A 12,053-nucleotide genomic window follows, 5' to 3' on the forward strand; every position below is an offset into this window, starting at 1 on the left:
CATCAATGACATGGACTGAGTAGTGCGGCCTCAGTGGTAGTTTAGAAAATTGGNGTTAGATAGCCTGTTTGAAGACCCTTCTACTGATATCCACATCAATGACATGGACTGAGTAGTGCGGCCTCAGTGGTAGTTTAGAAAATTGGCTTTTTTAGAATTTCAGACAGCAGCCACGCCCACAAAGGCATACGAATCAAAACATCCTGGAACAAAACCTTCTTAGTTTTTTTTTGTACTTTAATTCCTGAAAGTTTGAAAAAAATTAAATCATGGTACGTACAGACGCCACATACATACCAAAGCATCTCGTAGTTGAGACACGAACCGAAACGCATTTCCCTCTATATCTTTCCAACTAGTAGCCGGAACTTAATATATAAGGTATTGTTTGAAAGGTATTGGCCTATAGAATAACACTAAATATGTTGGGTGTATCCAAGCAAAAAACGTTTTTTTTTCGCAACACTTTAGCCAAATTTTTAAGAATCCGGCTATTCGTTTATGAAGCTTGAATACATTTTCTGGACTCCCTCTGCAAGACCTTTCCAACGATGTCTCAAACATGTCGATTGGACGTGTGGATAAAAACTTCCAAATCTCGTGTATATATAAGCGAGTCATTTCAGCGTGCTACTGTGGCTGCTTTCGTCACTCGCGCGCACTGCCGTTCACTGTGATGTACACAAGAATGATAGAATAAAAGATTGCGCCGACTGCAGCAGGATTCGTAAGAGTTATTTTGGCGTGACGTCATCGTAGAGTTGACAACTGAGAGCGGCAAATAAAACCAAGAATGATAGAATAAAAGATTGCGCCGACTGCAGCAGGATTCGTAAGAGTTATTTTGGCGTGACGTCATCGTAGAGTTGACAACTGAGAGCGGCAAATAAAACCAAGAATGATAGAATACATTGTATACATTGTATATATTGTATTGTATGTATTGTATACATTGTTCATTTGGGGGATTCACAACGGTGTCGTAAGTGTCATATTGTTGTATGTCGTAAACTTTAAAAGCTTAAATAAATGTTTAGAGAACTTAAAACCACAACCAACTATTTTTTAACACTGCGAAAATTCATAATATGACTTTGATAAAACTTTGCGAACCCTCTTAATATATTTTGTAGGTGTTTAAAGTTTACGACACTTACGACACCGTTGTGAATACCCCAATTGTATTCTCCCAATCGTGAAATAAAACTGCTCTCTAGAGATGTGCTGAATTGTCAGTACCCAAAATTTCCTTTTCGGCACCCGATACCGATTCTTTACATTAATCCTTCTCCATTATATGCATTTCAAGTTTAGAAGAAACTTTCATTACTAATTTATATGAAGCAGCTAAAACACTTGAACTTATCGCAACAGATAAATATTATTTTATCAGTTTTAACCTTAGCCGATCCAAGGTTCAAGAAAAATGCGATGAAGGATGAAGAAGCCTTTCAGGGGGGAGATTCTGTAACCAGTTAGCAACAAGTTTCGAATCGATATCGCACTTGTTGACGTAAAAATATTTCATATCATACGTCAACAAAACCTATACCGATTCGAAAATTGTCGTTAACTGATTACAGAATCTGCCCCCAGGCATACAAAAATGATATCGTCCGTTTCAGCTGGAACAAAAATGCTTCAAATAAGTAAGAGTTTCTCTGACCTCGAACCGACATATATACATCTTTCATTTGGATCAGTATTAAAAACTCTATTGGCTCATACATTCGGGTTTTGATAGGCGAGTCTCCCCTGAACCGTTTTTTCCATATTTTTTTGCCTATGTGCGCTTTTATTCGAAACCTAAATGTTTCGGTACCGAGTATCGGGAGCATTGGTTACTTTAAATCGGTACCGAATATCGATCAATACTTAAAATTATTGACTCAGCACATCACTACTGCTGTCATCTCGACTGTAACGTCAGCAAAACAGCTGATTCTGTCAAATTCACTGAGAGCCGATTAGCGGTGTTGCCATTGGCGCCACCTTCTGTATTCTCTCCTCCGTGGTATGTACATATGTTTGTGTACATGTATATATGCACATATGTAGTACAAACGAAAACAAATCTAATAAGCTGCTCGTTGATGTAAATGCGAACTGTACTGATTGTCAAAAATTATGTGTTTGTTGTACATTTGTTCATGCTTGTCATTGTGCGTGTAATTTTCAAGAGTAGTTTTGTGTCCGCTATCTCCTTGTATTAACTCGTCCTTCGTTGGTATACTCTAATGAACATATGTGAAGATGATAACAAGGCCAACTTATATAAATAAGGTAGTGTTACAGGAGCAGTTAAAATTTTCGCCCGATGTTTCTTAAAGAAACTTGGTTCAACTTGTAGTTTTGTGTCCGCTATCTCCTTGTATTAACTCGTCCTTTGTTGGTATACTCTAATGAACATATGTGAAGATGATAACAAGGCCAACTTATATAAATAAGGTAGTGTTACAGGAGCAGTTAAAATTTTCGCCCGATGTTTCTTAAAGAAACTTGGTTCAACTTGTAGTTTTGTGTCCGCTATCTCCTTGTATTAACTCGTCCTTTGTTGGTATACTCTAATGAACATATGTGAAGATGATAACAAGGCCAACTTATATAAATAAGGTAGTGTTACAGGAGCAGTTAAAATTTTCGCCCGATGTTTCTTAAAGAAACTTGGTTCAACTTGTAGTTTTGTGTCCGCTATCTCCTTGTATTAACTCGTCCTTTGTTGGTATACTCTAATGAACATATGTGAAGATGATAACAAGGCCAACTTATATAAATAAGGTAGTGTTACAGGAGCAGTTAAAATTTTCGCCCGATGTTTCTTAAATAAACTTGGTTCAACTTTGCTCTAGATTGCACCGTTGTGGGAATGAATTTATGTCTTGGTTGTATGAATGATAAAAAAATTTGTATTTTCTGGCAAGTTGTACAACTTATCGCTACATGAATGGCCATGTTGTACAAACTCATTTAATTTGCATTTATTTTGTACACTAAATAATCGAAAATGGTTAACTCAGCCGAAATAGGTACGTGCTTTCGTTGAATTTTATAAATGTAAGCCGAAACTATGAAACTGTAAAAATGAGATTTTACAATGAGACTGCTCGCAAAATTGCAATGTTTGTGGGAAAAACCTCCAACTTGGTTGCGGATTGATTTGAACCAACGTTTTCGGCTTGCATTATGTCAAAAGGATGTGTTTGTTGTAATTCATTCTGTCATTTACTACCATTATGCGTAGGCCAATTCATGAAATCATTTCATGCGTTTGAGTAGAAACTGAATGAATGAACACCATTTCATGATTACAATTAACGCCAAATAGAGTTTATGCACTTAGTTTTTACTCAGAACGATGAAATGATTTCGTAAATTGGACTACGCATACATGTGATACTTATGCTTTTAATTTATAAAGTAATTTTATGTTTTTATACTCTTGCTACCACATGAATATATGAATTCGTGATAAGAATATATGAATTCGCCTTAGAAGATAGAAATCGAGTAAGAATAAATGCCGAACAAAGGAATTTGTCTTCTTTCAACTTAAATAAATGCATTTTGCAAACAAAAGTGCGTACGTTACTTAGAGCCTTGGTAATGACGAATTCGTAAGGATCTATTGATTGCATTATAAACATTTTCATTTATTTGTTAAACACACAATTACTTCCATGACAACCCGGTCCCATGGATGTTATAAGCGCGAATTCATATAAGGTGGTGTTACGNGTTGGTATACTCTAATGAACATATGTGAAGATGATAACAAGGCCAACTTATATAAATAAGGTAGTGTTACAGGAGCAGTTAAAATTTTCGCCCGATGTTTCTTAAATAAACTTGGTTCAACTTTGCTCTAGATTGCACCGTTGTGGGAATGAATTTATGTCTTGGTTGTATGAATGATAAAAAAATTTGTATTTTCTGGCAAGTTGTACAACTTATCGCTACATGAATGGCCATGTTGTACAAACTCATTTAATTTGCATTTATTTTGTACACTAAATAATCGAAAATGGTTAACTCAGCCGAAATAGGTACGTGCTTTCGTTGAATTTTATAAATGTAAGCCGAAACTATGAAACTGTAAAAATGAGATTTTACAATGAGACTGCTCGCAAAATTGCAATGTTTGTGGGAAAAACCTCCAACTTGGTTGCGGATTGATTTGAACCAACGTTTTCGGCTTGCATTATGTCAAAAGGATGTGTTTGTTGTAATTCATTCTGTCATTTACTACCATTATGCGTAGGCCAATTCATGAAATCATTTCATGCGTTTGAGTAGAAACTGAATGAATGAACACCATTTCATGATTACAATTAACGCCAAATAGAGTTTATGCACTTAGTTTTTACTCAGAACGATGAAATGATTTCGTAAATTGGACTACGCATACATGTGATACTTATGCTTTTAATTTATAAAGTAATTTTATGTTTTTATACTCTTGCTACCACATGAATATATGAATTCGTGATAAGAATATATGAATTCGCCTTAGAAGATAGAAATCGAGTAAGAATAAATGCCGAACAAAGGAATTTGTCTTCTTTCAACTTAAATAAATGCATTTTGCAAACAAAAGTGCGTACGTTACTTAGAGCCTTGGTAATGACGAATTCGTAAGGATCTATTGATTGCATTATAAACATTTTCATTTATTTGTTAAACACACAATTACTTCCATGACAACCCGGTCCCATGGATGTTATAAGCGCGAATTCATATAAGGTGGTGTTACGGGAAAATGAATAAATAAATTATATGTATATCAGAAAATTAATAAGATGACATGAAATTATTATTTGATTTCTAACCAAACCTATGTATGTAACTCAATCGCCTAACGGTTTTCCGAACCGTAAACATATGTTTACACATCGAATTTCGTGAGTAGGTACCTGGTACTCACACCTTTTTTAAGAAGTTTCACTTCTATCATGTGTACGGTGTTACACACGCATTTTTTTATAAAGCAATCGCCATATCTGGCCAGTATATTTCAGGACGAATGGATAAGGATTGCGCCAAGAGCTAGTGTGAGCAAATCTAATTTTGGCAGCAAATGTCAGATACGCGATTGAATGACGATACGCGGTTTTGTACTTTAAACGATGATATACTTTCTTAATTACATATGAAAAAGCATCCGACACGTGCAAAACGCCATCCGTGCAGTGAAAAATGCTTCATTTTAATACGGGCGTATTTCAATGGAATATTTCCATTATACGTAGTGTATCTATAATGGAAACATTAAATTTTGAACACTTTTCAGTTGATTTAAATACGAACATGTTTAAACGGTAATCAAATAAAAAAATTCATGTTTACATCGCGTTAAAAGAACATTTATTTTCGAATAAATTGATACCTCACCTAATACAATTGCAAAAAAATTGTCGCAGTTAAGCAGTTTAAGCAAAAATACGGCCTTATATATTTACTCAAAATTTATATTTATAATGGACCTTAAGCAAAAAACTTATTTTTGATAAAAATTTAGGAAAATGGGCGTGGCATCGCCTATTTATTTATATCATTTATGTGTATCTTAAAAACTACTTGACCGATCTCAACCAAATTTGATAAACTCATTGTGCTTAGCCTCCTTAAGCACCGTGTTAAATACCCCCGGCTATGCTAACATTGAACTGTGTTGAGGTGGACGTGATACGCCAGTAACAATACACAATTTACATCAATATATCTCATTGGTGACATATTGGTTCCTCATCGAAGGCGTCCAGAAAAAATTTGAGGCATTGCGTGAAGGTTTTGACTCAGTGTTCTATCCCGAAGAGTTGGAGAATGTGTTTTGCGGTTCTGGGGCTAGCAACTATCAACGTTAAAATGCTGCAAGATTGTTGCCGCACCGATTACGATTTTACACAAGATTCCCAAGCTATACAACATTTATACGATATACTCTCATCGTATACTCGCGAATACCAACGATTATTCCTGCAATTCGTTACCGGCTCGCCACGTTTGCCAACCGGCGGCTTCAAATCGCTAACACCACAGCTAACCATAGTGTGTAAAACGTTTGATGGAAATTAAAATCCAAATGATTATTTACCATCGGGGATGATATGTGTGAACTATTTAAAATTACCTGGATTAATCGGGCAAAACTCACGTGCTCCACCCACATATATTTAGAGGGAGGGAGGGGGGGAGGTGGGGTAGGAGGGGGAGTAGGTTTTGTCCGATTTATATATATTGTTATATATCATTTTAAAGGTCTATAAATGTTTTCGAAACATGTTTTGTTTTTAAAATCGGATGAAAAATAGTCAAGCTCTTAATAGCTAGTACATCAAGTATGAACATAATGGTTGTTTTTAAATAAAATAAAAATGGAAGGTTCAGGAACTATACGGAACCTATTTTTATGTTGTACTCGACCATATATACAACCTACACTAGGTTTTGTTTCGGGTGTATTTCATGACTTTTCTTTGAAGCACCGTGTTACTGATATAATCCAATCATTAAAAATTAGCTAATGACTATTTCGCAGAATTTTTTGATTTGGCAAATGCTCTCAAAACTCTCCCTCAAAATTGGAACGTGTGTTACCAATATATTTCATAAATTTTTTCTTTTAATTAATTAATTTAAATACGAAAATTAGGTATATTAAATAAACCTCAATTATTTGTATATAAAGATCTGTTGACCTTGTCTGTAAATATTAGATCAAAAGCTAAATGCGCGTTTAACTCTTAAAATTGGGTCTTGAATGTAATGTCAGTTACAATGGAATTGCCCTATGTATTTTCTATTATATTTCAAACAACCGTTACGCGAAAATGTTAATATACCTTTGCGCTTGTGCACAGTGCCTTATTTTTAATTTCGCACCGTGTTATTTAACATATTCACCAAAATGCGCTTTAATAAATACATATGTGCTATACATGCATTCTCTAATATTTATTTCTATTTCTATTTCAATGTAATTTTTCTTGTAGGTGCTAATCAGCATTTAAATGAAAACGTTGCTTTCACGTTAGCACAATCTAATTCTACCTGCATCCTAAACTCCCCAACCGATAGTCCAACCGCGTCCCAAAAACTCTCCGATGATGGTTATCAGCAGCAACAACAGCAGTCGACAAACCATAACAATAACATTAAGACACATCAAAGCTCGACCGGAGTTGGGGGAGCTAATAGCAATTCACAAACCCAACGTTATTCCACACATTCTTCAAACGAATATCCATCAACGCCGAAATCCTCACGCGCGAGTGGTGGTTGTGCGGGAGGTGGCGGGGCAAATTCGCCAATAAAAATTGGATGTAATCAGCCGATCAATGATGAGAATACACCGATACACTTTAATATTGACTGTAGTACCATAAATGAGTCACAGCATTGCACCGCAGATACTGTCTATGTAGATAATTCAAATAATAGTGCTATCAACGATAGCAGTAGTACTAGTAGTAGCACGAGCGTAAGTAATGCTGGCAACGATAACAACGGCACTGGTCGCGCAGCCCAAACAGATACAATTGTAACTTCGACGCCTTCAGCGGCAGCAACGGCGACTACAAACGCGGCACTTGGGAGTTCTGTGCCGATGGTTATACCACCACGACAAGCGCTCCTCCCTTGGGGTACCCATTCGCGTACATCGATCGTTAATGTAATACCATATACACAAGCTCTCGATATGCCGTTGTCACAGAGCGGGTCGCAAACTTCGTGCGGCAATGAAGTATCGACGCCACCGCGGCCAGGTGAGATTGTCATGCGGAACTTATTTAGTGATTTTACAGTGCAGGCGGAGAAGAAGATTGAATTAGTTATGCTGGAAAGCGCTGATAAGCATTTGTCGAAACTGTTGCAACGTGGTGAGGACCAACAGTTCGACCAACTGCTGTCGGCACTTGGCTCAGTAGCTGAGCACTGTCTGCCATCGCTGCTGCATACTTTATTAGCCTGGCACCGCCGACAACTCTCCGATGGCGAAATCAAAAACGATCTCAAGCGCATGGAGAAGAACGCTGTGCCCAAACCCGCTACCGATCTGGAGTTTCAGTTACAACGCCGAGAAGCTGCTGTAGAATTCATATTTTGCTTAGCTCTAATTGAAATACTCAAACAATTGCCCTTCCATCCGGGACACGAGGATCTCATTCGCAATATAGAGAATTTAGCTTTTAAACATTTCAAGTATAGGGAAGGTTTACAAAATAATCCCAACGCTCACAATATTCATATGATATCCGATTTGTATGCGGAGGTCATCGGAGTTTTGGCACAGAGTCGTTTCTCGTCAGTGCGTAAACGTTTTATGAGCGAGCTGAAGGAGTTGCGGGCTAAGGAAGTTTCTAACACGACAACACAGAGCATTATTAGCCTGCTGATGGGCATGAAATTTTTTCGCGTCAAGGTAATTATTGCTTAAAGCCGTTAATAAATGTCGGTTAATAAATATTGTTTTCCTTTCTTTTTCTGTGTGTAGATGGTGCCAATTGAAGAGTTTGAGGCTTCCTTTCAATTTATGCATGAATGTGGTCAGTATTTTCTCGAAGTTAAAGATAAGGACATCAAACATGCACTGGCGGGTCTGTTTGTGGAGATTTTAGTTCCAGTAGCAGCGGTAATTATTATGAGTATTGAAAAATCTTACCCAACGAGTTATAATTTTGCACGGTAGAAACTATTTTTTTAAAGACATTTCTTAATTTATGTCATCAAAACTTATATAAAGATGGCAATTATATCAACTAAACAACCACAGCGCTGCAATTAGGGATTTTGGGCTGGCTGCTTGGAAAGAAATATATATCTACATAAAAATTCAAATTATAACCTTTTTCTGCAAAATTAATTACTTAAACTTAACTTAAACACGCCGATTTTTTGTTCTCGTAGTAAGAGCGAACTTTATCGAAGTTGTAAAAGATGGTATAAGGCCAAAATGTTTACGCGATAGAAACTGTTTTTAGTTGAAGTGAAGAAAGCATTTTTTAAAGAAAATATTAAAGTTCTCAGATAATATTTTGCCAGGGCCGAAAAGTTTAAGCTTTTGCATGAAATTGCTTATTTTCCTTATTCAGGGTTTCCAAGCCTAATTTTAACGATCAGGCTTATTTTGCTTATTTCAATGTATAAAGCTAAAGTAAATGGTCAAGAAATAAATTGCTATGCAATATTTCGTGTGTGTGAATAGTAGTGTTCAGGAGTTTTGACATCTGATATTCTACAGCCTGCTGTCTAACTTCNGTGGTGCAATGAATATGCGCAAGGAGCTTTTGTATGAAATATGAGTAGAAGAGTGTTACTCAGGTGTACATGGCGCATTCTTTTCTGCTCATTTTTCATGCAAAAGATCTTTGTGCATTTTCATTTGACCACTCATTCCTTCTTTATTTCGATATCCATCTATTTTGTATATATGTAAGTAGCTTTTTGTAACAGAATAGGCCTTAACCCAAATGAAAAAAATTCACACAGGATCTTATTTTTTCCATGTTCAAGTTTGAATTTGTTAATTTTTATACCGAAAAAAAATCTGAAGTAATTTATTAATTTCTCAGAAACTATGAAGCCTATACAATGGGCTTCAAAACTCAATCTCAAAATATTACAAAAAGATTTAAATAAAAAGCTGGAAAGTTTTACGGAAATTTGTTGTGTTTTTAATGTTGAACAAAGATTAGACCTTTGATTTATACGGTTTTTGTTAAAGTATAAACTGTACTCTTATAAACAAAAAATTAAAATTGAATAACATTAAGATAAATGGTCAAATATTTTCGATATGTGGGTGTCGTAAAGATTTGATAAGCACTATAGCTAAGAATATTGCCTAATATTAATATTACTAATTCCATTAATAATGGCTTGAATTGTTTTTGGTTAATGAAGTGTACCTGGAAATGTGTGCATACANTTGAAAACAAGGATGTCTTGTACTCTTCACAAACAAACTTTAGCAAACCAGCNTGCAATTAGGGATTTTGGGCTGGCTGCTTGGAAAGAAATATATATCTACATAAAAATTCAAATTATAACCTTTTTCTGCAAAATTAATGAGGTTCGAAATTATATTCTTCAAGTCAAACTTAAACACGCCGATTTTTTGTTCTCGTAGTAAGAGCGAACTTTATCGAAGTTGTAAAAGATGGTATAAGGCCAAAATGTTTACGCGATAGAAACTGTTTTTAGTTGAAGTGAAGAAAGCATTTTTTAAAGAAAATATTAAAGTTCTCAGATAATATTTTGCCAGGGCCGAAAGGTTTAAGCTTTTGCATGGAATTGCTTATTTTCCTTATTCAGGGTTTCCAAGCCTAATTTTAACGATCAGGCTTATTTTGCTTATTTCAATGTATAAAGCTAAAGTAAATGGTCAAGAAATAAATTGCTATGCAATATTTCGTGTGTGTGAATAGTAGTGTTCAGGAGTTTTGACATCTGATATTCTACAGCCTGCTGTCTAACTTCTTCCTTACGAAATAATGGAACGGGCTTATATTTCTGTTGAAAACAAGGATGTCTTGTACTCTTCACAAACAAACTTTAGCAAACCAGCAGAAAGCGTAGAAAATTTCTTAAGAACTTCGTACTGCTTAAGAAAATTTGGATCAATAAATTTTTCTTGACCATTTCTTGGGCTTTTTTTATTCGCCGAACAAAATAAATGTTTACAAATAATAACATAAAAATAGATTTAGAATCTGATGTCAGATTTTCATAATTCAAAATGGTGGATCCAAAATGGCGACCAACTTTAAAATAATGATTGGATTTGTTTGAAACTCTTAACCGCCATTTTGAATTTTGAAAATCTGACATCAGATTCGTAATCAGCAACCCCAGAAACCCACTGGAAACGTGTTTTAACCCTTGACAATGTTTAAAACGTTCAGTATCAACGTTTTAATTTTAGTACTTTTTTTGTAATTTCATCGCCATATTGGATCCGTCATTTTGAATTTAAAAAAATTGACTTCAGATTCGTAATCGGCGACCCCAAAAACTCTCGAGTGCCGAGTTTCAAACCAATCCAATCATTAAAATAAAAATGGACCGCCATTTTGGATCCTTATTTTGAATTTCGAAAAACTGACTTCAGATCCCAGAAAACGCCTGGAAACAAGTTCCAACCCATGATAATGCGTAAATCGTTCAGTATCAACGTTTTAATTTTACAACTCTCTTTTCGAGAGCATATTTTCGGGCACTAGGCCCATTCTAACTGCCCAAGACAGGTATGTAATTAAGGAAATGTTCCCCAATAATACCAGAGTAATTATATATAAAAAAACAAATTTTTTGCTGCATTTTAACATTTCAAGAAAATAAAAAAAATTGAGAATATCAGCGTTTTTATAAAAAAACGACCAGCGCGAAAAATAAACTTATAGGGCCCCTAAACCACATAAAATCCTTGGGCAACCCGAGACTTATACAAGTCAATATTGTGGAAATTACTACAGCGNCCAGCGCGAAAAATAAACTTATAGGGCCCCTAAACCACATAAAATCCTTGCGCAACCCGAGACTTATACAAGTCAATATTGTGGAAATTACTACAGCGTAAAATTGCGCAACCCTTATTTTGAAGAAAANATCGGCGACCCCAAAAACTCTCGAGTGCCGAGTTTCAAACCAATCCAATCATTAAAATAAAAATGGACCGCCATTTTGGATCCTTATTTTGAATTTCGAAAAACTGACTTCAGATCCCAGAAAACGCCTGGAAACAAGTTCCAACCCATGATAATGCGTAAATCGTTCAGTATCAACGTTTTAATTTTACAACTCTCTTTTCGAGAGCATATTTTCGGGCACTAGGCCCATTCTAACTGCCCAAGACAGGTATGTAATTAAGGAAATGTTCCCCAATAATACCAGAGTAATTATATATAAAAAAACAAATTTTTTGCTGCATTTTAACATTTCAAGAAAATAAAAAAAATTGAGAATATCAGCGTTTTTATAAAAAAACGACCAGCGCGAAAAATAAACTTATAGGGCCCCTAAACCACATAAAATCCTTGCGCAACCCGAGACTTATA

At 35.5% G+C, this 12,053-nt stretch overlaps 1 protein-coding gene across 1 annotated transcript; it reads left to right on the forward strand.

Moving 5' to 3' along the window:
- The first annotated feature begins 6,904 nt into the window (after positions 1-6,904).
- On the forward strand, positions 6,905-8,776 carry LOC108376995 (protein furry-like). Its single transcript, XM_017633253.1, has 2 exons — positions 6,905-8,419; positions 8,492-8,776. Exons 1-2 carry the CDS (start codon positions 6,905-6,907, stop codon positions 8,684-8,686), a joined length of 1,710 nt encoding a protein of 569 aa, XP_017488742.1. The 3' UTR covers positions 8,687-8,776.
- The last annotated feature ends 3,277 nt before the right edge of the window (positions 8,777-12,053 follow it).

The sequence above is a fragment of the Rhagoletis zephyria genome, unplaced genomic scaffold (genome assembly GCF_001687245.7).
Source record: "Rhagoletis zephyria isolate East Lansing unplaced genomic scaffold, Rhagoletis_zephyria_1.1 Rzeph_scaffold_11310, whole genome shotgun sequence".
NCBI classification, from domain to species: Eukaryota; Metazoa; Arthropoda; class Insecta; order Diptera; family Tephritidae; genus Rhagoletis; species Rhagoletis zephyria.

What these genes read in the sequence shown, in the direction of transcription:
- LOC108376995 (XM_017633253.1), top strand. Translation starts at nt 6,905, where the DNA reads ATGCGCTTTAATAAATACATATGTGCTATACATGCATTCTCTAATATT. An exon ending in TGAAATTTTTTCGCGTCAAG is followed by an intron (nt 8,420 to 8,491) that starts GTAATTATTGCT and finishes TTCTGTGTGTAG; the next exon opens with ATGGTGCCAATTGAAGAGTT.